This window comes from Anolis carolinensis, unplaced genomic scaffold (assembly GCF_035594765.1).
Source record: "Anolis carolinensis isolate JA03-04 unplaced genomic scaffold, rAnoCar3.1.pri scaffold_20, whole genome shotgun sequence".
NCBI classification, from domain to species: Eukaryota; Metazoa; Chordata; class Lepidosauria; order Squamata; family Dactyloidae; genus Anolis; species Anolis carolinensis.
In genome coordinates this window covers 427,736-454,791 of record NW_026943830.1, presented here as the reverse complement: position 1 = coordinate 454,791, position 27,056 = coordinate 427,736, and the positions used below count along the sequence as shown (strand labels likewise).

The 27,056-nt window shown below is 41.0% G+C and overlaps 1 protein-coding gene across 1 annotated transcript; it reads right to left on the bottom strand.

The window, feature by feature from the left end:
- Positions 1–634: 634 nt before the first annotated feature.
- tspan31 (tetraspanin 31) lies at positions 635–26,904 on the bottom strand. Its single transcript, XM_008103519.3, has 6 exons — positions 26,662–26,904; positions 14,311–14,478; positions 9,377–9,457; positions 8,355–8,495; positions 4,001–4,108; positions 635–3,463 (listed from the first exon to the last, which is right to left on the bottom strand). The coding sequence occupies exons 1-6, from the start codon at positions 26,722–26,724 to the stop codon at positions 3,389–3,391; spliced, it is 636 nt and encodes a 211-aa protein (XP_008101726.1). The 5' UTR covers positions 26,725–26,904; the 3' UTR covers positions 635–3,388.
- Between the last annotated feature and the right edge of the window lie 152 nt (positions 26,905–27,056).

Below are 27,056 nucleotides of genomic sequence, written 5' to 3'. Positions count from 1 at the left end.
GAAACAGTTCTAACCTTTGCTGTAACAGAAACATTTAAGTTGATAATACCAGCAAATTGTCTGTTAACAACTGAATGTTCAGTACCCAACTAAAATGAATTATGCTCACTGAAACTATTTGCTTTGGGAACTAACTTGGCATGCCTCTCTTCTTCCTCAGAGCTCTATTCCCCAATTGCCTGCTTTCTTCAGTTAGTATAAAAAGGTAAAAGTTTTCCCCTGACATTAAGTCTAGTCGTGTCTGACTCTGGGGGTTGGTGTTCATCTCCATTTCTAAGCCAAAGAGCCGGTGTTGTCCGTAGACATCTCCTAGGTCAAGTGGCTGGCATGACTGCATGGACCGCAGTCAGTATAGACACTAAAAAAACCCTGGACATGTTAAAAATTCATGCAGGCAGAAGTTTTAGGTCTGAAAAAAGGGTACATTAAAGGAAAGAAAGATGTTATCTCTATTTTTAGTGAACAATTGGCCAGTATAGGAAGATCATTTTCATAACAGTACCAGAAATGAAGGAAATACGCCATAACTAAATTTCTATTTTTAAAACATGCTGCTGAAAGTAAATTCACTCTATAATTACATTCTCACTTGCAGCCTTTGAGGCACAAATTAATGAATAAAAGAGGCTTGAGATTGACAGAAATGTATTTATTCAAATGATCTGTAACGGCAACTCGAATCTACAATTTGAGTAATCCAGTTATACATGATGGTAGAAGCATGTACTTCTCAACAAAGCCATCAGAAGGAAAGGTGACCTGAAACATATTGAGCATCATAGTGTTTATGCAAATGTTAAGCCCCTTACACTCTTCCTCCTTTATCCGCCACTAATTGAAAGGCAAGGATAGTCTCTAGCAAATATGCAGCATTCAAAGCCATCCACCAAAGGGAAGCAGCAAGTCAAACTCCCCCCTTTTAAATTAAAAATAATGGCAAGCAGGCATCTGTCAAGTCAGACATGAATAGGATGAGATACATCTATATTCCCTGGCTGAGTAAATCTTGTGTATTCCCGTAAAGTGCATGGCATCTTGATTCAACCAATCTCTGTACACATACAGATCAGCAAAAGTCTCCTCACCCAACCTGAGACTTTTAACCGGAGAAGACTAGAGTACAAGAAGGTTTATTAGTAATTACTGTTCTGAAAAGGAAGCACATCAGATTATAGAGCGTACCTTTTTAATGCTTTGTATTCCCACATGGTTATCCCTAAGTACTAAGTAAATTGTATGAGGAAGTCATTGTCTCTGATGTACCTTCATCTAGAGCTGAACAGAGCACTCTCAGTACATGACTGCCAAACTACTTCTATCTGCTCCAAATGTAGGTGCTTCTGTACAAAAGAGGCACTGCCTCATCACAAGGCCACCCCAAAATAAATAGCCTGGTGACTGAATATTAATGGTATATAGAAATTCTAATGGTTTTCCTTAGATCTTCACCTTTATTCCTAAGCTTTCCTTCTGATGCCTTTATCGACATGCTCTGTCAAGTGCTAACCTTCACTAAGAACAGGTGGGCATGTGCCATCATTGTATTGGTAGTTAAGGGAATCGCTGGTCTCCATCCAAAAGCACACTAGAGTCTTTCTTCATCTGGGAGGTTTCTTTCTCACTTTACGAAGTGGCTTGTAGGAAAAGGAAACACTCTTGGTGCTATGTTGGAGAAGTAAACAAGCAAGAAGGCAGTCCTTTCCAATCATCATCTTCCCTTCCTTGCAGTTTTTGTTGTTGTGCATCACACCTGCCCTTTCTCAGTCTCTGGTGATGTGGAATAGTACTTGATCTTTTGCTCTGCTGTCATAAACAGCCTTCTACTCCCATTCAGTCTCTGCTTCAGAAAGAAGCGAAGATGGATGCTTTCCAAGGTGTGGTGATGATACAATGCTGGGAATGGAAAAGTGACCTTTGCAGGATTCTAAGATCTTTCATTAATGAACATGAGCATTAATTTTTCTTTCTTGGGTAGGAAACTGGCAGCATACTACCATGAAGATGCATGATTTCTCTACATGAACCAAGATTTTGAAGGGTGGTCCTCAACCTGTAGGTCTCCAGATGTTTGGCCTTCAACTCCCAGAAATCCTAACAGCTGGCAAACTGGCTGGGATTTCTGGGAGTTGTAGGCCAAAACACCTGGCGACCTACAGATTGAGAACCACTAGGTTAGGAGAATGGAATCATAGCCCAATAAAACTTATTCCAAGACTGCTAACCTGAAGTAGTGCAGAAGGAGCATGACGCCAGCTCACAGCATTTCTGTTTCCAGCCGAATTGTGGTTATAGATTCTATAGTCTCTGCTCATATAGAACCAAAATTATTCTGAAGTTCAAAATGACATTGGAACAAAATTTGGAGGTAAGTTCTCAAAAACCAATGTACAAAGCATCCCATGGAGCTACCTCTATTTCCCTCATACATCCTTACACAAAATGAACACAGGGATAGGAGTCCAAACAGAGCAGGGCATATCTACAATGCAACATACAACAGTTTGTCCAATCAAGGAATCATAGGCATAGTAGTACTGCAAATGGACAGGGAATCTCAGTCTTAAAAGACTGACAAGTCCCTCTTGCTGGAAAAAATTAAGAGAAAAACCACTATCAAGCCACCTTGCAAATCTGTAACATTGATACAGCCTTAAGTTACATAATGAGTTATTACGTTCTCTGGGCAAGTTTACACAGGCCTCTGCTTTCTCTTTAAAAAGAGGTAGCCTGTACCAATGATTGTAAACAAGGAATTCAAGAAAACGTCAACTGAGGTTTGTTCCTTTTTTAAAAGATACACACATAATAATAACTTAATCCTTATGTTTGTGTAAAATGTAAAATCTTTTGAATTTTCTTGCTGGGTTATTTTGTGTCTATTTCACATTAGTCCAAGTGAGACTACTACAAACACAATGTAAAGCAATGCATGGTACGGGCGTTGTGTCTTCCACTGACCAAACAATTGCATCAAGCCCTTTGCATTTCCAAGGCAAAGGGAACAACTTCAGGGAGTTTAAAAACAGCAATGAATGTAACAATCCCAAAGTACAAACTTTAAAAACACCAGAATGATTGTAGTAAGGAGCAGCATTATGTGTACTTTGGCAGGTCACATCATTTTATACCAGTCATGGTCCCAAGTTTGCTTGTCTCAGTAGGTCCCTTTGCCACCTGCCAAAGGCTTCATGCTCAAGGACGCAGCATTTGCTATGCAATTTCCCCCAATCAGCAGTTTGGCACAATGGCAAAGTCTCTCTTACTTTCTTCAAAGGGCTGCAAAAGGTGCTTTGTTTTTAAGTGATGGAAATGAGATAACTTGAATATAGGTGATAAGCAGCTAGCTAAAAGAATAGGAGGCATGAGAAGAAGTGGAGAGGGCGGGGTTCTATAAAAAGGCACTAGGGTTGGCTCTGGGATCTTTCTGGTTTCTGTAGCGCATGGCAAGCCACACTCCAAGGATCTGAAAGAGAAAAAAAGAACCCAGCTAAGAGATTTCATTCATAAAGCACTACCAAGTCACCATGTGATACTAAGATTCAATTTTTCCTATAAAACATCTCTATAAATGGGATGAATTTTAGAATCGCAGGTGTATCTTATTTTTTGTTGTTGTTGGTACTGAAACTAGGGTGTGACTTACAATCAATGGTGTCTTACAATCAAATAAATGAGGTGTGTAGATGATTAACTACTATGGCCTTGCATCTAAAACATTATAATCAAGCCTACAGGAAGGAACTGTGATCTAGAGTTCTGCTGTTAAGATTTCAAGAAGAGATGGGGGAACAATAGAGATAGACTTCTGATCTTTGTCTTTCTGGGAAAGCTCTGGTTTCTTTATTAGTGAGTTATGCGGCAAAGAGAAGTTTCACAGATATAACTTACACATGCCTCAAAAGTCTGCACCTATCGCAATGCCATCTCACAGCAGCATAGAAACAGATCCAGAGGAGGAAAAGCAGTAGTCCCACTGTTTGGCCCTAAGAGAAAGCATTACCTCTGTGAAGCTGAAGAAGAGTCCAACTCCACCAAGGATTTTCAAGACTTCTCCTGCATGTTCCATCATTACCACGCCACAAGTGTGGCACCTCGTCTTTTTGCAAGCCTGTAGAAGATGACAAAATGAACTGTGACTCTGATTGACAATTGCAGGGAGAGAATCATGATGTTTGAAATACAGTGACACATTGACTTAAGACAGTCGTTCTCAACCTGTGGGTCCCCAGGTGTTTTGCCCTACAACTCCCAGAAATCCCAGCCAGTTTACCAGCTGTTAGGATTTCTGGGAGTCGAAGGCCAAAACATCTGGGGACCCACAGGTTGAGAATCACTGACTTAAGAGTTTAATTCATTCTGTGACAAAGCTCTTAACTAAAAATGCTCTTAATCGGTTCGGTTTGTCCCCCCCCCCATTTTTTTGTTAAAAAAGGTAAAGGTTTCCCCTGACGTTAAGTTAAGATGGTGCTCATCTCCATTTCTAAGCCGAAGAGCCGGCGTTGTACGTTTTTAAATATGAAAACGTACTTTATAAATAACAAATAATGTATAAATGCACAGTCACATGAAACAACAAAAAAGAAAGATCAACTTTAAAATGGTAGAAGCAGAAAGTTGTGGCACAATGGTAGAAGCACAAAGTGAAGAGGTAGAAGCATTTTCTTCATGATGTACTCATTTCAGCCTCTCTCCCTCTCTCTCCTGTTCTCTCTTTATGAAGTCAAACATACAGGAATATAAACTACACAAAATCAACTAATCCAAAGTTCCTCAAAGCAGACAAGAGCAAAGTGAATAGCAATTTCCCAAAACGGACAGGAACAAAGCAGAGACATCTCTCAAAGCAGATAAAAGCATGAGGCACCGAGGCTGCTCCCTTGAAGCCCTAAAACGCTGTACTTTGACACTAGCGCTTACTCTGGCACAAGCTCTTAAAATTCTACTTGTATGTCAAAGCAAAACCCAGGCTGAGCAACAGTTCTTAACTCAAAACACTCTTAAGTTGGGGCACTTTTAAGTCAAGGTTCCACTATACTTTCACACATAGCCAATGGCAACGACTAAGCAGTTGTCCCACAGCAGGAGCTACAACACCCTTTTATTTAGGGAACAAGGAACCCTAAAATGGCAGAATTTCACAAAGACAGTTAATTTGTTGGTTGATCTGAAGACTATGTAATATAATGATGCAACTCAGAAGTAAAAACACTTAAGAGGCCATATTCTTTCTCCCTACTCAAAAGTTTGATTTTGATGAGCACTACACCAGAAAAAAATGTTTCCAATTCAACCCAAATATCCTTAAAAAGTGTAACTTGTCCCTACATGCTAAATACTCTTGCTGACTGGGATGGAGAGAAATCAATACATCCACATTTGCTGCAGAAAGAAATTGTAAACTATTATATTTAATAGCTTGGCTCATCAATACAAGATTTGGTTGATTGACCCAAAACTTAAATCAGGTGCTTTTTTGAAAATGTTTGAAGGAGCAAGTCCTGGACAAACCACCTAATATATTGCTCAGTCCTTGACAAACTACCTTACATTAATTAACAAACAATCATACAAACTTTAGTCCCATCAATATGTTGCAAAAATTTTGATCACGTGAAACTATAGCCAGTGAATGATCTGACTATACACCAGTATTATTTCAAACACATACATAATTGTATATTCCCAAAATAAAGTGGATGTGTCATTGCTACAAACTGAAAAAAGACATAAGGTGAGGCAATAAAACAGACTAATTTCTATACGAAAGCTGACGGTTGCAGTTTGTAGTTCTAGCTAAATATCAATACCATAGCAACCCAGAAATTAATATGTAGACACATGATGTCACTCCACTATTAACGTCAAGGAAGCTCCCTTCTGAAGGCTGGCTGACTAGCAGCCTCTTTGAAAATGTGCTATGTGAATTATTTTCACTGTGGTATGTGACCAGAAATTCCAACTCAAATCTGACTAGGTAAAAATGCCTTCTTGCGACATGGGCTGACAGAATGTTGGATATGCAAAAATGTTGGATAATAAGGAGGGATTAAGGAAAAGCCTATTAAATGTCAAATTAAGTTATGGCTTTACAAATAAAGCACCAAAACATGATGTTTTACAACAAGTCTGCCACTTATTTGCGGTGTGGCTGCACTTGTGTTGTTGGGTGTGTTGGCTTGCTGCACATTGCTGCCTAGAGAAACAGTTGTGGATCTGATCAGGAGGCAGACTGCATTGGATAATACAGAACGTTGGATAAGCAAAGGTTGGATAAGTAAGACTCTATATGTTATTCTGAAAAAAGTTTGTAGCTGCTATGAACATAAAGCTGTGAAATCAACAAAACTGTAGCCTTCTAGACACTGATAGACTAATGCTAATTGGGGTGTATGAAAGGCAAAGTTCAACCACTTTTGGGGCTACGCATTTGTGCCTCATTTAAATCAAAATTTAAGTCAAAGTAGACCATAAAACCTATTCCAAAATCCAGATTGTGACAATACCTTTATCAGGCCAATCAAGAAGGCATATGTTTTGAGATCTCTAGATGTCTTCCTCAGTAAAAATCAAAGGAGGAGACTTGATTTCCAAATATGAAGTCTGTATATTGTCTTGAGATAGGAGAAGGAGGAAGGCTCTTCAATGGGGTTCATCAGAAAATGTGATAGGACGAGGTTTTACCTAGGAATGGCCCTCAGCATTCTGGATCAGGATAGTTTGATTCCTATTTTAAAAATGCAAAACCTCATGGAAAACTTAGAATGGAGTAGAAATTGTGGCAAGAAAGAACCGCTCACTATGTCATGCAACACTGCTTCAATAACATAGCAAACTCTCTCATTTGTACCGCTTTCCAGCACCCTTCTCTCCTATTCCGGTGGGCAGGGGCTCTGATGTGATCATTTTCAGGAATGGCTTGGATAAGACAATGTTTTCTTTAGAAGAGGTGAAAGTTTCCTTTCTTTACATGTCTTCCGTACATTGCCAGGCACCCATGGTAGCCATTTTGTCACTGTTAACAGAACTCATAGCAAGCATGTTGTTGTCTTTCCTTGAACAGCAACTCAAACATGTTCCTTGGTCATAAAGACTGGGGACCTTACAACAGTAAAACGTAAGAAATTTGTCCAGTAGATGAAAACAGAATGAACATGCCCCAGAAATGCACTTAAGCTCCCAGGCAAATAATATAAAAAGAAGTTGAAAACGATCACAGTTGAGAGCTGGAAGAGAAAATGACTCCAAAGTGCATCAGACAAAGGAACTCTTAATCTGGAAAAAAAACTTGCGAAGGACTACATCTGGAAGGAAGAGACAAGGACCCTGGCTATAATTTAAATTTAGGCTCAAAGGACCAGTTATCTATATGAAAGCTAAGTATGTTTGTTCAACAGAAGCTCCTACATGGCTTAACAACAAAACTTGGCACACATACCCTTTATTATCTGACTTAAATTAATTTGGGTTTTTCAACTTTAAAAAGCCCATTCCGTTTTGGGCAAGGGCCCACAAAACTAAAAAAGATGTACCATATGTAGCACTCAAGAGGGCAGTGTATAAATACAAAGCTACACAATGAGGCCTAACATAACACCTATGGATGTCACAATTGGGACCCGCTCCTCAATAAGGAATCAAGCAATTTAACGAAGATTTGTATTTTGGAAGGGGTGTGTGTGTGTGCCTGTGACTTGCTCTGAGTCTGAGTTTGACTTCCAAGGGAAGGCCTAATCAGGTGCCATTTAGTTGATCAGGCCATGAAAAAGCCCAGCATGAGGCTAAGAATGAAGCCAAAAACCACACACCTGAAAGCCATGGCTATCACTTCTTTACCAGGCAAGGCAATATAGAGACAGAAAGGATTAGCTACTGGCAGAGAAAGTGACATCCTCCAAAAAACCAGCACCATGAGGCCTAATATGAGGCAAAAAACCACAACCCTTAATGCTGTGTAATGTACATTCCACCAATTCAGGAGGTAGTAATTTAATGAAGATTTAGATTTTGGAAGATCCTCCCTTTTTCTTCATGTTCCTACTGTTCACACTGGAATTCAAAGGGATTTATTTGATGTATCACAGAAAGAGGAGAGTGAACACTTATGCAACAAATAAGTGCCAGTTTGTTTTTGTTGATTTAATGTTCGGGTCACAATAATGTTTAATCTACAGTGTATACATCATTTTCAATTTCACACAACAAACTAGAGGAAAGTCAAAGGTGTTTGATTGAAGGCATTGCATTAACTGAATAAACATCAGTCCGGGATAACCAGCAGGTTAGAGCCAAGCAGCAATTTCACTCCGTTTTCTGGAACTTGAAAAGATAAAACTATTCCAAGAATATACACTTACTGCAGTACAAGAATCAACATCAGCTTTGAATGTGTCAGCAGATTCAGTGTCGTTGAATAGTCCACAGCAGTTTAAATTAATTTCCAATGATTTCTTGGTGTCGACCTTCACTATTTTCCAGGCACCACTCAAGAGACTTTCCTAAGAGACGATAAAATAAATCTTTATATCCAAAACAGGAGGTGATTCTTGGTTGTTTAAATACAACCATGTTAAGTCAGGTGTAGAGAAGCAGAGATGTTATTGTTCTTAAACACAAAGCTGGTAGTTAAATGGGCAAGGGGAAGGGGAGTTCAAGATGCAACAAAAATCAAATCATATTGGTGGTATACAGTGAGATATATATGTTGGGGGCAGGGGTTGAGGAAAATGCATGCAAATAACTAAAATGCACTCAGAAACAGAACCCGAAAAAGGTATTTTTTGACAATTCCTTGCACGTTTGGATGAAAATTCTGGGGCTTGCACTTCAAAAATGTAACTTTTTCAGGCACTGTTCATGCTATTGAAGACATAGTGTTTGCCCTGTCATTTGTTCAGCATCTCTGGTCAATGCGGAAAAGTCACTCAGTTAAGGAAAAGATTAGATGTGCTTTATAAAATATTCACAACTAACTGATACATTGAAATCATATGTACAAAATAAAAGATTTTCCCATTTTGCTTGGGGCAGCAAAAATTCTCTCCCCACTGTCAAGTTTAGACAGCAAACAGAAAATCCACTACTAATAACAGCATAGCAGTTTCTTCTAATAAGTTTTATTCTTGGTTAATGCACCAGATTCCAGATCTTTACATTTGTAACACGGGTCTAAAGGAGCAAAGCTGCTGTTCCAGGAGGTGCAATTTTCACCCTTAAGCACCCTACCTATTGTTCTTTGTTCCACGTCTCAGTTCAATCTGCCCTTTTCCAACCAAGAGTCTCCATCTGAACTGAACATGCTGTGGCTTGATATTTAGGTTAAACACTGTACAAGCTCCCTTCAAACCTCAACAGAAATCAGGAAGCAAAACATACTTACTTGTTTACTTCTCTTGAGAGCCAGACATGAACAGGAAATCCCAAACTGGAAAATAAAGACTAGCCCTAGAATTATCATATACTGGAATTAGGTTTACATTAAGGAAATGAATGGAAAAATACAGCGAAGGTAAAAAACCAAAAATCTTAGTTGCAAAGAAAACCCCTTCCAGTTATTAACTGAAACACATTCAGTTATTTAGGTGCTCAGTAAACATAAGAAAACTCAACTGCTGCTGATTTCTTACTATAGAAAGGCAAAGGCCACAAATTGTTTGCCATTTATCTATTTTTAACTACAATTGTATAATGTTCTGCTCTCATTCCCATGCTTATTTCTTAAAACTGAGTCTCTTTGGGGAGACAGAGAGGTATATAAATAAAGTTGTTGTTGTTGTTGTTGTTGTTTAGTTTTAAAAGGCCTACTGTATTCCTTCTCTGATTGTCTTTGAATAACGGATTTTCCACATGGCACTTGCTTTATGTACTATATTGTGCACAAAATCTTGCATGTCAAATGCATCATGAGTCCCTCCAGGATTATGCACATACAATGAAATAGGTTAATAATATTTTTATTATGTCTAAGTGTCAGGATTTGGAAATTACCTGGCATTTTCTAAGTCAATGGTTCTCAACCTGTGGGTTCCCAGATGTTTTGGCCTTCAACTCCCATAAATCCTAACAGCTGGTAAACCGGCTGGGATTTTTGGGAGTTGTAGACCAAAACACCTGGGGACCCACAAGTTGAGAACCACTGGCCTAAGTGATAGCAGAGTTAATACCTCTGGCCTAACCACCTGTAAAAGAGTAAGCCACTGTTATTAGGGTGTGACGGTTAATGCAAGGGGAGTAGTATATAGGTTGTAGTTAAACTGAGTAAGTTTGATGAGGGACGGATGGTGCGTTGGGGAATTATTGCTGTGAGTAGAAGCTGTAAAGTTTGCATATACTTTGTATATTGCTGCAACAAAGGGGAAAGAAAAGCCTTCCTGCTTATTTGGGAAAGAACAAAAGACTCTGCGTGTTTGATTGCTTGAATAGAAGATCACTACAACTGCGCTTTTGGATACCTTGTTCCTTAACTGGAACTAACAGAGCCACTTCTGCAAGAACAGGAGTTTTATGACTGCACAGAATCCCTGACAGTAATTGTCAATAGGTTGCATGCAACTATGACCCCCTATATCAGTGGTTCTCAACCTTTGTATTGCTATGTGTTTTGGCCTACAACTCCCAGAAACCCCAGCCAGTTTACGAGCTGTTAGGATTTCTGGGAGTTGTAGGCCAAAACACCTGGGGACCCACAGGTTGAGAACCACTGCTATATTAGGAAGGGCAACATCCTATCCTCTCCTCTCCCTCTATTGCAGTGGTTCTCAACCTGTGGGTCCCCAGGTGTTTTTGGCCCACAACTCTCAGAAATCCCAGCTGGTTTACCAGCTGTTATGATTTTTGGGAGTTGAAGGCCAAAACATCTGAGGACCGTCAGGTTGAAAACCACTGCTCTATATGTTTCTGGACAGCAAATTTTAGCATCCCAATAACATTGTTGGCTACAACTAAGGGGAGATGTAGACTTTTTTTAAAAAAACAAACAAACAAACCCCAAAGATCCCTTTAATACAGGCCTGCACAACATACAGTCTGCAGGCCAGATGTGACTCACAAAGGGTTTTGCTGTGGCCTGCAGGCTGGGCTGGGCTTCCTCTTCACTGCTTGGCCCTTCACATGCCTGCCTTCCTAGTCAGGGCAGAAAGGGAGGAATGACCTGCAGAAGTTTTTAAAACATTGGCCCTTTTACAAGGGCCAAGTTGTACAGGCTGTCTTTAAGTGGAAGTAGCAGAGACTCAAGGGTTGAGACTTCCTACCTTCAAAGCATGTACTCTGCCCCCTCCCCAAACATATGGAATCCCCTTTTAATTAAAGATACTTCTTATCAACCCAGATGAATTGAACATGTAGTATCAATGCAAACTGGACAATGTACATTGCTCATTCCTGTGATATTCTCAAGAAAAATACCAGCTGTCAGTATCCTATCGTTAGGTGCTGCTTTGGCCTTTATTGTTCTGCCATGTGCTTTTGCTGTGTATAATCTCAATGACCATTGTAGCTATGTCAAACATGCATTGATATTTTACTTTGTTGCCATATGTATTCTGCTATAGCTATACAATTTTTCCTCGCTACTTCGCAGTTCACTTTTCACTCCCTCGCTGTTTCACGGGTTTTCAATATTAATGTAACCATTTATCGCGGTATTTTCACTGTTTCGTGGGTTTTTGTGGTGTGCAAAGGGTTTTGGAAGGTGGGAAAGGGAGAAATAAAGGAAGAGGGGGGAGGGTAGGGAAGGGTTGGAGATAAAAAGGGGTTGCTCTCCTCCACACATAGAAATAAATATAGTGTCCCTACTTCACAGATTTTCACTTATTGTGGGTGGTCCTGGAACGTAACCCCCGCGATAAGTGAGGGAACACTGTATAAATTGTACATACTTTAATGTTCATATATGTAATAGAATTACAGTACACGAGAATCTGTAAAAAGGAATTGCTTAGTGTAGGATGGCACAGCAAATATCTCATTAGCTAGGAATGCAGGCATATCTTGTTTTGGTTGCATGATGGCTTTTGTTTTGAGAAGAGGAGAGTGCCCAAGTTTTTTCTCACGTGAAAATTGAGAGACTAAGAATGGGGCAATGGTTTGATAACCTGGCCAATGAAGGAAAGTCTGTGAAAAGTTTTCATATTTATGGTGCTTTGACAAATGAAGAAATAGTGTGCAAAATATCTGAATTGCACAATCTATAAATACATGATGCTTATGATGCCTGCCAATTCTGACATTAATTAGGAGATAGTAGCTTATTCCTATTATTCTGAAATAAAGCTTTGCTACTTCAAAGTGAGCTTCTTTGCTAAAACGGTAAGGGTCTGTATCAGACACTAGCCTTCCTCTGAAACATTCTCCAATAACTCCCTCCTTCATACAAGCGTGTTTTATTGAGCCACAGGAATAATGTATGAGCCCAAAAGAAGATGATGAGGCTTTATAGTCTAGGAACGAATTTGTTTAATTTATGTGGTGCTTTTCTCCTAATGCTGGACCAAGGCAGCTTCCTACAATACGTTTAATTTTTTTTAAAACAAACATATAGAGTTAAAAAGGAAAACATGCCCAATAACACCCCCTGCTTATTTAAAAGCTTAAGTAAAAATTATTTGCCTACTGGCAAAAGGAAATCGGGGAGGAGGGCAACCTTGCCTCCCACAAAAGAATGGTCTGGGGATTGGAGCAGCCTCACTACCTCTGAGGATGCCTGCCACATATGTGGGCTAAATGTCAGGAGAGAATACTTCTGGAACATGGCCATACAGCCTGGAAAACACACAACAACCCAGTGATTCCGGCCATGAAAGCCTTCGACAACACATAATCTTCCAAGTGTTCAGGCAATAGTTTGAACAAGGCTGTGGTTAGAAGTGTTTCCAGTAATTATCACAAGACCTTCCTCCAATTTTCCCCTTTCTTTATTTGACTACTCCATGAATTCTGTTATTCCCTCAGAAATCCCCTAAAATAGAAATGCTTGTGGGTGGAGTCATTATCCACAGCATCATGATAAAACAGAATTGCTGCCCCTGCTCCTCAGAACACTACCTTGGACTAATCATAGATATGCCACCTTTCAAATTGCCAGTCTCAGATTTTATGGTCTTAGCACATTTGCCAACATCCTCCAGACAAAATCACCATCCAAGACCTAAAAGGCTACCTTAAAAAAAACCCATTTCTCAGTAACAAAATTGTATCAACCAGAAAACCAAGATCAGCTCACAGGGTAATTCCTCCTTATATTTTTGAATTAAGTCCCTTCTCTGAAATAAAACTGCACAACATTCAGTAAGAATGTCTCTTCCTCACCACTTCCTGTAGACATATCTCTCTGCTATTCAGGTAAAAAGTCAGATTTTAAAAAAACAGTAAGAGCCACCACGCATCAGGGACTTTTATTTGTGGGTTGCCACCAGAATTTAATATGTGGCACTGTCGTTTTAGGGATGGGGATTATGCCGCTAAGACTGTATTCTTCCTTCTATACTATTCTGAGACATCCTTATGGATCTCAGTAAGCTTAGGAACATCAAGAGACATATGTAATCCTCTTTTATGTGCATGACATACGTTTTTAAGACAGGAGACGCTGATTTGATAACTGGCATATCGGGAAAGTTGTATGAAGTTTAATGACTAGTCTCTGCAAATATGAATAGTTACATTTTGTTTCTGTATGAACAAAACATTTTGAACATTCTGTCAGCCATCTGTATCCACGGATCCAACTAACCACAACTCAAAAATATTTGGGGAAAATATTTTTTAAAATAATTTCACAGATCCTCAATTTCTTGCTTGAAGGTAAGGCCTTTGAATCACTAACTAACTTCCATTCCACACTTAATCAATAGGTTATCATATAATGTACCACAAACAAAACAAAAGTCTTAAAGCCAAGTAATCACCTATCCATCTCAAGAAAAGATGCCCAAAATAGAAGTGAGACATAGTTATAAATGTTTTGTGCATCTATTTCCGTTCCTCATCCATTAGAGACTCCATAAATGCCAGACAAAGTAAAATCATAATTATTTCCTGAGTAGGAAATTTCTTTAAACCTACAAATAGATGCTATATCACAATTCCTTCACACACATTCATTTTTCTGCTTGTTGCTATAGGCAGTGGTTCCCAAACTTTGGGCTTCCAAGTATTTTGTACTTAAGCTCCCACAGTTCCTAACAGGTGGTAAGCTGGCTGGGATTTCTGGGAGGTGAAGTCCAAAACACCTGGAGGCCCAAAGTTTGGGAACCATTACTATAGAGAATAGCCAGGTGCAATAAACTCTGCTTTGCCAACAGCACAGAAGGATACAAAGAAGAGCATGACTTGGTGATGGTTGATAGCACCGATGAGCCCCACGATGGCGATGAGAAGCAGGAAGAAACCCACAGCAATGACCCCTCCGATGATGTGGAGGCTGGAAACAATGCCGAAGCCTTTACCCCAGGCAGCCACACCAATCAGCAACAGCCCGACCAGCTGGAAAGCAAGAAAAGATTTGAGGATGGGGTGAGAATGGAAGAGTCAAAAGTAGAGAAAACAAACATAACCCTGAAATTTCCCTCCTTTGCAACTAAGCACATTAATATGAGATATTTGCCCTAGTCCTTTGTGCCATACAGCAGTTGCCTTCTTCTCAGTAGCTGTCCCTAGACTACGAGACTCCTTTCTAAAGGAGGGCAAATGGCTCTCTCCATGCTGTCCTTCTATTGCCAAAAATCTTTTTATTCCAACAGATTTTAAAACAGAAAAAATGAAAGAAGAGAGCTGAAGGTGCTGTACCCATTTAAAATGAGCAATTTTAATTGCTTTTTATCTTTTAATAGTATTTTGTCTTTAAAGTGTAGTTTCAGATCATTTTTAATACTGTCAATTCTTGTATGTTTTTCGCTGTATTGTTTTTCAAATTGGGAAAAATGCAAGACATAAACAAACATAGAAATGATTATTATAGTTCTTTCTTTTAGTTGCTAGAGTGCCACATACAGCCATGTACATAAAACAATCTGCTTTAGGTATAAACCAATTTGATCCAACTCAATTTAACACATCTGAACATCTGATTAACAATTATAGACTTCAAGCTTAACAGATAAAGATGTACAAGGCCTTTCATCTGGGGCTGGATTTTATGTGGAGCTGTTTCCAAGGCTTTCTTTGCCATATACCAGCATATTTGTAAAGCATCAGAAAAAAGCTGTCCACAGCACATTTTTTAAAAGTTTGTTTAAAGAATGCTAACACACTTTCAAGTGCTTTGAATGTCCTAAAAGCCCCAAGCCTCAAGAAAATTGGGAAGGAGTCTCTGCAAATAAAATACAGTCACAAACCCCACCCAACAAGATTTCACAAATGATACCTTCCCGTGTTGTTTTAAATATAATACAGAATAACAAATTGAGCACAATTAGGGAAAATAGAATAATTTTGACACTGCAAGTATAAAAAGGTACATTCAGTCATTTTAAAAGGCAATTGATCATTCTTAACCAATCTTAAATATGTATCAAGTCACTCTTCTTGAGAAAATCTCATACTAACATAGGGGCCCAGAATAATGTTTTTAAGCTTTAGTTCTATTATTTTAAAACCATTTAAAGAACCTCTAAGCCCCTGGGTTATAAGGTCAACTAAGGACTGAAAAGCTGTATCAGGTCATGTCTAGCTTTGTCAGTAACATAAAAATGCCTTCTGTTGAGGAGAAGACATTTTATTCTTACTTTAGGATTACTTGCACTGTAGGAAGATATATTTTCTTCTCAAAGGGTCTAATTTTCCCTTCTGTTCTTTACAAGCTTATTAAGTATTGCAAGGTCTCAAAATGGCAGCTACCTTTTAAAAACGTTTAAACTTTACAGTAGTCTATTAAACAACAGTTATGTTAGGAGCAATTCCAGTATTGTCTACATTCAGCCTATGGTAGCACTTTTTTAGCCTGTCAACAACAGAAGCCAACAGTGAACCAACACATTTACATAGCACCTGATGATGGCACTTTATTCTCTGAGGTTACATTCCCTCCAACTACGATATTTTGCTGTTTTAATCAAAGGTGTCAAATCCCTAAAAAACAGAAGAGCCCATTCAGCCATTCAAAGCACTTTAAGCTACAGCACATCATACTACTAGTGCAGGAAACATTCAAATATTAATAACTACTGGTATGCATTATACCCAATCTTTGATCCACCCATATTTTTGACATCAGCTCCCAGAATCCCTAGTTGGATGGAACTTTTGGGAGCTGTGCAAAACTCTTGGAAGACCAAAATAGACAATCACTGGTAAAGACAAACCTAAAAATAGCAAATGCAAAGACTTGCACAGTTCTACTCCATACATATATCTATTGGGAGCCCCTCTCACATTCCCCAAACAGGACACAGACTTTGGGTTGAGTTTTTACTTTGCATCTGCATCTCATCTGTTCCAATATTTGCATGGTATTTTATCTATTTCATTAACGCTCAGCCTCCCTTTTTATCCCGAGGGATTCTTAAGGCAGATTACATAATATAAAATATAATTACATAAGGGTTGCTTCTGCCTATTTCCTGACACTGCTCCAAAGCAATGCTATGTATCAGTCTCCTATTCTCCCCTGCTCCCAAAACCCACAGCAAACCATGCCTCTTGTTTGCACTGCCTTTCAGTCTATCTAACTCTCCAGACTGCTGACTACTGAACAATCAGTTGCTCTGCTATGCATGTAAACCCTTCCAACACTTGAGGTTTTTCTACCATCCAAGGGAAGAGAAGGAGGAAAGTGTTGTAACTGTGACTCTCATCTATTTTACTCTTACTGCTTAAAAAGTGTGCTAGAGCTTTTGAGGAACGACTGAATGCTGTGCATTCCCAGAAAAGAGAGAAGTTGCTTCTTGACTGACTGAAGGGTTTCTGATCTACATTTCAATTCAAAGCAAGGATAATAGGTCTAGAGAAAAATATAATTTTGGACCAAAACATGATCAATGTACTTTCACATGAAGCTCACCCCAAGTTATGCCCATCTCACACACTGGAAGATCCAAAACACTTCAACAGGAAAACAGTCTCCAAGGGAGAAAGGAAGGAATGTTTCTTCTAACATGGTATCTCATATTTGCTATGACAGATCACTCTCTCCAGCTATGAAGTCAGACTCCTAATTCCTTATTTAATCACTACACAGTAACAAATTACATATTTTAAAAAGAATTAATGGCTTTTATTTAATCCAAAAATGTGTTCTATAGATGAGCACGCAGAACTGAAGAGAAGATGAGAAGCTGAATCAGCCCTCAGATCAGTGGCATCCTTAAGCACCTTCTTTCCTCTGTCCTCTATAAGTAAATTGTTACCTTTCTGTCCTATGGTGGAAAGTCAAAATAATATGATGAAAATTTCAAAAGACATTGTGTGGATGTGCACTCAAGACACCTGTTGACTCACGGCAATCCCATGAACTACATCCGGTTTTTTAAAACAAGGAATACTCAAGAGGTGATTTTCCCAGTCCCTTGCTCTGAAATACAACCTACAGCATCTGGTATTCATTGCTGTCCCCCATCCAAATACTAACCAGGGATGATCCTCCTTAGCTTCCAATGTCAGACAGGATTTGGTGCCTTAAGGGGACTATAAATAACAAGAGATTGAAAAAAGATACAGCAGGACCACCACTTACACGTAAGGATATAAAATGTAGTGGAAATGAAATCTGTTCCAGCTCCTGTGACACTTTCAGATGCATTTTTTATGAGAGAACTGATTTGTTTTAAATGTATCTACAGTAGAGTCTCATTTATCCAAGATAAACGGGCCGACAGAACATTGGATAAGCGAAAATGTTGGATAATAAGGAGGGATTAAGAAAAAAGCCTATTAAACATAAAATTACATTATGATTTTACAAATTAAGCATTAAAACATCATGTTTTACAACAAATTGACAGAAAAAGCAGTTCAATACACAGTACTATTATGTAGTAATTACTGTATTTACGAATTTAGCACCAAAATATTACAATATTTACTACAAAAACATTGACTACTAAAAGGCAGACTGCCTTGGATAATACTGAACATTGGATAAGTGAAGCTTGGATAAGTGAGACTCTATTGTATGTGGAAAATGTGTGGATGTGTAAGAAAATATGTGTGTTCTTCATATTAGGATGCACTTTGGCATCATCCGTCATTATCATGTAGCTGAAATGTTCCTCATCCATTTGGCAGAAGAAAATATCCCCCAATTCAAGAAGTTGTTATTATTTAATAGAACACATTGCGGTAATTATCGCGGTATCTCCCTTCTAACCTCCGCTGAGAAAATCCTCGCAAGAATCCTTGCAAACCGCCTTCTCCTTGTTTCAGAAGACACCCTCCCAGAATCCCAGAACGGCTTCCGCCCCTCCAGAGGAACAGTGGACATGATCTTCACTGCTCGACAGCTCCAAGAAAAATGCAGGGAACAAAACCAACCTCTGTACATGGCATTCATTGACCTTGCAAAGGCATTCAACACAGTAAATCACAGCGCTCTCTGGACCATCCTCCAAAAAATCATGTGCCCTGACAAATTTGTGAACATCCTGCGGCTCCTCCATGATGACATGATGGCAACAGTCTTGGACAGCAACGGCTCCCAAAGTGACCCATTTAAGGTGGAATCAGGTGTCAAGCTGGGATGTGTTATTGCCCCTACCTTATTTTCCATCTTCATCGCTATGATACTTCACCTTGTTAATGGGAAGCTTCCCACCGGAGTGGAAATCATCTATCGGACAGATGGCAAGCTATTTAACCTACGCAGACTGAAAGCCAAAACCAAAGTCACCACAACATCTATTATAGAACTCCAATATGCCGATGACAATGTAGTCTGTGCGTACTCAGAAGACGACCTACAAGCCACTCTAAACACCTTCACAGAACCATACGAGAAGCTCGGCCTCTCATTGAACATCGAGAAAACCAAAGTGCTCTTCCAACAGGCACCATCTAATCCCTCTGCAATGCCAGGAATACAACTTAATGGTGTAACATTAGAAAACATTGACCATTTCCGCTACCTTGGCAGCCACCTCTCCACAAAAGTCAACATCGACACTGAAATACAACCCCACCTGAGCTCTGCGAGTGCAGCATTTTTCCGTATGAAGCAGAGAGTGTTTGATGATCGGGACATCCGTAGAGATACCAAGGTGCTCGTTTATAAAGCCATTGTCCTCCCAACCCTGCTCTATGCCTGCGAAACGTGGACAGTCTACAGACATCACACTCAACTCCTGGAGCATTTCCATCAGTGTTGCCTCAGAAAAATCCTGCAAATCTCTTGGGAAGACAGGTGGACAAATGTCAGCGTGCTGGAAGAAGCAAAGACCATCAGCATTGAAGCAATGCTCCTACGCCATCAACTCCGCTGGACTGGCCACGTTGTCCGAATGCCCAATCACAGTCTCCCAAAGCAGCTACTCTACTCTGAACTCAAGAACGGGAAACATAATGTTGGTGGGCAGGAAAAGAGATTTAAAGATGGGCTTAAAGCCAACCTTAAAAACTGTGGCATAGACACTGACAGCTGGGAAGCCCTGGCCCTTGAGCGCTCTAATTGGAGGTCAGCTGTGACCAGCAGTGCTGCGGAGTTCGAAGAGGCACGAATGGAGGGCTTAAGGGAGAAACGTGTCAAGAGGAAGGAGCATTAAGCCAACCCTGACCGGGACCGCCTTCCGTCTGAAAACAGTCTGAAACACTGCGGGAGGACATGCAGATCAAGAACAGGTCTCTTCAGCCTCCTAAGAACCCATCCTCAAGACCCCATGACTGGAAGACCATCATCCTCGAACTACAAGGGATTGCCTAAGTGAAGTATTATTTAATTTATGCTGACCCCAAGAATGAGACATTTCCATGATCTCCAGTTGTCAATGGCCCTACTCAGGCCGTGAAAACTCAGGGTCATGGCTTCCTTGTTAAAATACATTCACCTGACATGTGGTCTCTTTCACCTGCTACCTAGCACTATAATCTTTTCCAGTAAGTCATGCTGTCTCACAATATAGCCAAAGTACAACAAGTTCACTGTAATTATCTAGGTGGCTTCTAATCTGAATTGTGGCTTGATTTGCTCTAAGACAGACCTAGTCATTTTTTTAGCAATCCATGATATCTGTAGATGTTTTGAATGACTTGATTATCTTCTATAAGCTTTCATTTCCTGCTTCTTGGCAGGGGGTTGGACTGGATGGCCCATGAGGTCTCTTCCAACTCTACTATTCTATGATTCTATGATTCTATGATTACTGTCCAGTTTTAACAACAATACAGAGAAAGTGGAAACAACAACAACAACAACAACAACAACAACAACTTTATTTTTGTATCCCGCCTCCATCTCCCTGCAGGGACTCAGAGTGGCTAACATGGGGCCAAGCCCAAATTTCCACATTAAACAAGATAACATACAATTCACAATAAAAACAAACATCATTGACATTTAACACAAATTAAATACAGTTGGCCACCAAATTTGTAGATTTAACTTTTGCATGATTTAGGAAATTTCTAGCAGGAATTGACCACAGTGTCACACTGGAGGTCTCTGATTCCCAGAGAACTATTTTCTTGAGTTAAAAAGTAATGGTTTTTCATTTATATTCTTCAGTTTTCACAGAAGCCCTGAGTCATTCTGACATTCAAGTAGTGTTATCTGGCATTTCTTCTTCCCTTTCATTCCAATAATCAGGGAAGGGGAAATCAGAGCTCTAGAGATTTTGCTGAATTGCAACTCCCAGAGTCCCCAATTTGCTATGTTGACTAGGGCTCCTGAGCCTTTTAGTCTGACATCTGTGTGGAGGGCAACACATTCCTCATCCATTCTAGTCTAGCAGTTTAGTGCAACCATCTCCATGTGCCTCAGAACACCCAATTCTTCCAGCAGATTTAGGCAGGAGCTTTTCTCAGGCAGATTCTATCATCAGGCAGATTTCCTCAGTTGTATTAATGAAACAGCAATGTCATCCAGAATCTTGATAACTCCTTGATCAATTTGCCAGGATTTTTTCCTAGCATCTAAGTAGTTATTTTTCTGGACAATACATAAACTGGTGGAACAGTGTGTTAAAGCGCTGAGCTGCTGAACTTGTGGATCAAAAGGTACCAGGTTCAAATCCCAGGAGCGGAATGAGCACCCACTGTTAGCCCCAATTCCTGCCAACCTAGCAGTTTGAAAACATGCAAATGTGAGATCAATAGGTACCGCTCGGTGGGAAGGTAACGGCGCTCCATGCAGTCATGCCGGCCACATGACCTTGGAGATGTCTATGAACAACGCCGGCTCTTTGGCTTAGAAATAGAGATGAGCACCAACCCCCAGAGTCGGTCACGACTGGATGTAACGTCAGGGGAAACCTTTACCTTTTTGCCTACATGAAGTATACAGGGCATTTTCTGCTTAGAAACAAGTCTATTGCGAGTTCAGCCTAAGGTGAGGGAAGAGAAAAACAGTGCAGAATGAAGTTATCTGCTGGAGACGCTAGAGACCAAATTCTGCACCTGGCAACTTTCTTCAATATTCTATTACTCATGTTGTTCCTTCCTTCCGGTGCAATCCTATGCGTGTTTTACCCAGACCTAACAGCTGTTTCCAATGCCACTTAATCCCTAGTAAGTATGTTTAGGAGTGTATCCTATATTAGCAGACTAATCAGCCTTAGGACAATTCTAGAGTTCTGCTCTTTCTTCCATCTAGGTCCCAGCACTGTACATGCATGTTAACACAGCATATATGCAGTTTTACCACCCATCTTCACATACATTCATGCCTAACCCGTCCCAGATTTCTTATATTATCTTTTTTTTCCCCCTGGAAGGGCAAGCAGGCATTGGTTAATGTGGCCCATTATGTAGCTAGGAAGTATACAGTGAAATTACATAACACGTATGCTACTGAAAAAGAAATGCTGCACTTCTATTAAGAAATCTTTTACATCATATTATTGTTCCTATCTGAAAGCCTTAAAAGCTCAAGCCCCTCTGGCAGTTTGGCTGACACCTACTCCAGCCAGAGATCATTTTGTTTTTGTTTTTGTTGTTGCTTCCTGGCCAATTCTGATAGGACTCAAATACCAAAAACAAGAAATAAATTTGGAGGAAATTGTTATCTCAGTTTATGAGGCTACTCAGAAAAAACAACTTGGAAGTGGTATTTCAACAATTCAGAGAATAAAATTACTCCCATAAAAAGGAGGGGGGGGGGTAACAACAAGGTGTGTTATAGCTACAAAAGAACCAATGCAAGGGCCCCAGTTTCCTATTCAAACCACCTTTTAAAAAAGCAACATTTCTAATGAGCTGACACTGTAGCAAATACAGACATCCTTCATATAGCAGTTGTCTGACAGCACACTGAGACAACATGCTTGGATTTAACCATCCCTATGAAATCCAACTTTAATATCCAGGCTTTACACCACCAACGTTCACTTCTCATATTCTGATGCCTGACCCTACGATATCCCAGGGGCAAAAACGAATGGCTCATGGGCAAATGTTACAGCCTTCCTCTTTCAAATGAAATATAACACAAATGCTCACACCGCAAGATGCCAGCCAGGGAATAATGCTGTATGTTCCACCTAGACTCATGAAGAGAAAAAGGGGAATCTCACAATTCTGTTAAGACTAATTGATTTTTTTTGTTAGCATGAATTGTTGTGGACATTCATCTGCTTCGAATGCAATTGTTGTGTGACTTAGAATCATAGAATCATAGAATAGTAGAGTTGGAAGAGACCTCAAGGGCCATCTAGTCCAACCCCCCGCTAAGAAGCAGGAAATCGCATTCAAAGCACCCCCGACAGATGGCCATCCAGCCTCTGCTTAAAAGCCTCCAAAGAAGGAGCCTCCACCACGGCCCGGGGGAGAGAGTTCCACTGCCGAACAGCCCTCACAGTGAGGAAGTTCTTCCTGATGTTCAGGTGGAATCTCCTTTCCTGTAGTTTGAAGCCATTGTTCCGTGTCCTAGTCTGCAGGGCAGCAGAAAATAAGCTTGCTCCCTCCTCCCTATGACTTCCCCTCACATATTTGTACATGGCTATCATGTCTCCTCTCAGCCTTCTCTTCTGCAGGCTAAACATGCCCAGCTCTTTAAGCCTCTCCTCATAGGGCTTGTTCTCCAGACCCTTAATCATTTTAGTTGCCCTCCTCTGGACGCTTTCCAGCTTGTCAGCATCTCCCTTCATCTGCGGTGCCCAAAACTGGACACAGTATTCCAGGTGTGGTCTGACCAAGGCAGAATAGAGGGGGAGCATGACTTCCCTGGATCTAGACGTTATTCCCCTATTGATGCAGGCCAAAATCCCATTGGCTTTTTTAGCTGCCGCATCACATTGTAGGCTCATGTTTAACTTGTTGTCCACGAGGACTCCAAGATCTTTTTCGCACACACTGCTGTCAAGCCAGGCGTCCCCCATTCTGTATCTTTGATTTCCATTTTTTCTGCCGAAGTGAAGTATCTTGCATTTGTCCCTGTTGAACTTCATTTTGTTAGTTTCGGCCCATCTCTCTAGTCTGTCAAGATCGTTTTGAATTCTGCTCCTGTCTTCTGGAGTGTTAGCTATCCCTCCGAGTTTGGTGTCATCTGCAAACTTGATGATCGTGCCTTCTAACCCTTCGTCTAAGTCGTTAATAAAGATGTTGAACAGAACCGGGCCCAGGACGGAGCCCTGCGGCACTCCACTTGTCACTTCTTAAGTCATTTCTGACTTATGGAGACTCTTGGCTGAAACTTATAACATTTTCTGAGACTATAAGTGTGTAACATGCCCAGGGTCACCCTGTGGGTTTTCACGGCAGAGAGTGGGAATTTGAACCCTGGTCTCCAGAAGTTGTAGTCCACCATTGCTTCAGCTGCTTCAAGCAAAGATAGTTAAAATGCTCCTGACTCATGGAGTTGGAAGAGACCCCAAGGGCCATTCAGTCCCAACCCCATTCTGCTATTCGGGAATACATAAACAAATCACTCCCTACATATGACCATCCAGCCCCTGTTTATAATCTTCCAAAGAAGGAGACTCCACTACGCTCTGAATTAACATATTCCACCATTGAACAGATTTTACTATAAGGAAGTTTTTCCTGTTTACGTGGAAACACTTTTCCTGCAGTTTGAATCCACTGCTCTGTGTCCTTGTCTTAAGAAGTGTAATGGTATTCATGACAGCGCATATTAAAATAAAAATCAATGGTGCTGCTAGATTTTCTTCCCACCCTTCCCCTTTCTGTGTTCTATGATGCAACAGACTAACAGGCCTACGCAAGCTAGCCGTGATGAAGGAATCAAGCCTACCCTCTCTCCCTGGGTGCAGCTATACTGTAGAATCGATGCAGTTTGACACCACTTTAAACTGCCCTGACTCAATGCTATGGAATCCTGGGGGAGCTGTAGTTTGGAGAGGCACCAACCCACTTTGGCAGAGAAGGCTAAAGGAGGCAGTTGTGAGACCTATATTTAAAAAGCCATCAGTGAACCCCTCCATAATGGACAACTATTGCAAGGTCTTAGAGCATGTGGTGGCCTCCCAACTCCAGGGATTTCTGGATAAAACAGATTATCTAGAATCTAGATCCATTTCAATCTGGTTTCAGGCCTGGCTATGAAACAGAGATAGCTTTGGTCGCCTTGGTGGATAACCTGCGCAGAGAACTAGACAGAGGAAGTATGTCCCTACTGATTCTCCTGGATCTCTCAGCGACTTTCAATACCATTGACCTCATATACTCCTGGGTCATCTCTCCGGAATGGGACTGTGAGGTACTGTCTTACTGTGGCTCCGATCCTTCCAGCAGGGCTGCACACAGAAGGTGGTGCAGGGGGACTCCTGTTCGAATCCCCAGCCGTTAACCTGTGGGGTTCCTCAGGGTTCCATTTTGTCCCCCATGCTGTTTAACATATACATGAAATCGCTGGGAGAGGTCATCCGGAGTTTTGGAGTACAATGCCACCTATATGCAGATGACACCCAACTCTACTACTCCTTTCCACCTAATGCCAAGGAAACTGTCCTGACTCTAAATCAGTGCCTGTCATGGATTGAACAAATTGAAACTTAATCCAGACAAAACAAGTATTCCTGGTCAGTCAGAAGGCAGACCAGGGAATGGGGTTCCAGGTTGTGCTGGATAGGATCACACTCCCCCTGGAGACACAGGTCTGCAGCTTGGGACTCCTCCTGGATTCGGCACTGAATGTGGAGGCACAGGTATTGGCAGTGGGCAGGAATGTCTTCACACAATTAAAACTTGTGTGCCAACTATGCCCATTCCTTGAAATGCCAGATCTGGCCATGGTGGTCCATGCCTTAATTACGTCCCATCTGCCTCTGAAGAGTGTTCTGATTACTCTGATTACTGCCTCTGAAGAGTGTTCGGAAACCTCAGCTGGTCTAAAGAGCTGCAGCCAGGTTGCTCCCTGGAACTGGCTACAGGGAGCGGACAACCCCCCTGTTGAAGCAGCTTCACTGGCTGTCTGTCTGTTTCTGGGCACAATTAAAAGTGCTGGTTATGACCTTTAAAGCTCTAGACCAGGGATCCCCAAACTTTTTAAACAGGGGGCCAGTTCACGGTCCCTCAGACCGTTGGAGGGCTGGACTATAGTTTTTTTTTAAAAAAAACTATGAACAAATTCCTATGCACACTGCACATATCTTATTTTAAAGTAAAAAAACAAAACGGGAACAAATATAGCCTCAATGTTAATAATAATATTCATCATCATCATCATCATCATCATAAAAATAATAAAGAGGGTTGGAAGATACACTTTGGGCCATCTAGTCCAACCCCCTTCTGCCTTTGTGCACCAAAATATAATCAAAGCACCCCTGACAGAGCAGAGACCAGAAAAGTAACAAAGGAGAAAGGAATTAACAGAAAATCAAGAAGAGCGAAAAGGCAGAAACCTCAAAGAAGATGTTGGGAAGTCAAGACCACACAAAACTTTTGTTTTTAAAACTTTCTGATCTTTAGTATGTAAATTCTACATCCCCCTCCCTCCCCATCTTCCTTTCTTTGTTCTCTCTCTCTCTCTTCTTTTTCCCCATCCTTAGACCATTTATTACTGTTAGGAATTTTATTTTTTCACCCTTTCTTTTGGATTTTAACCTGTAAAGAAAAACTCAATAAAGATTTTTAAAAAAAGCGCTCCTGAAAGACAACCACCCACCACCAACAACAACTCCCACCAGCCTTCTCCCACCCTGAACCTTCCACAAATATATAAACTATTATTACTATAACATGGAGGCATGGCAGGTAAAGTGGTGTCAACATGAATGTTTTACGGTGTAGATGCAACCTGGCAATCCTTGGTTAGGAAAGATCCAGAGCTAGAGGCTCCCAAGATTCAACAGCAGCTTAGCAGTAGATGCAGCTTAGCCAGCACTCCCACACACCTCATGCTGAATACTGGGACACAAGGAGGGCAATGGGACACCATTGAGAAGCGCCCTTCCTCTCCCGTATTGATTCCCCACACTGAGGCCGAAAGGGGGAAAAGGTTGCCCCAAAATGGGCGAGGCCCTCCTCTCGCTGCCTTGGCTAAGCCATCCCCAACTCTCACCCCAACCTTTCTTGACAGGCCTCTCCCTCCCTCCCTTCCCTCACCCTCTGGAAAACACTTACCACATAGACGACGTTGAGGGCGCACAGAGCATTGCGGGAGCAGGCGAAGCCCCCGCAAACCATTTTCGCCCAGCAGGAGGAAGCCACAGCCCCTCCGAAATAGAAAATAAATAAATACTTAAATAATTTCCCCTCTTGAAGAGGAGGAGGTAGCGGACGGAGGGGGTCCTTCCCCTTTAAATCTCAGCCCGCCGCCACCGCGCCTGCGCGCCCCGGCTCCCCTCCTCGGCCGGCTCGCCTACCTTTGCCACCTTTATGCGCATGCGTCGTAGCGCCTCTCCTCGGGGAAGCGCTGCTTTCTCATCCGGGTACTTGGCACAGAGGGCTATGACCAAAGAGTTCTGTCTGAGAGCTTTCGCACCATTGTCGCTTCCGCTTCCGCAAAATAGTCTCCG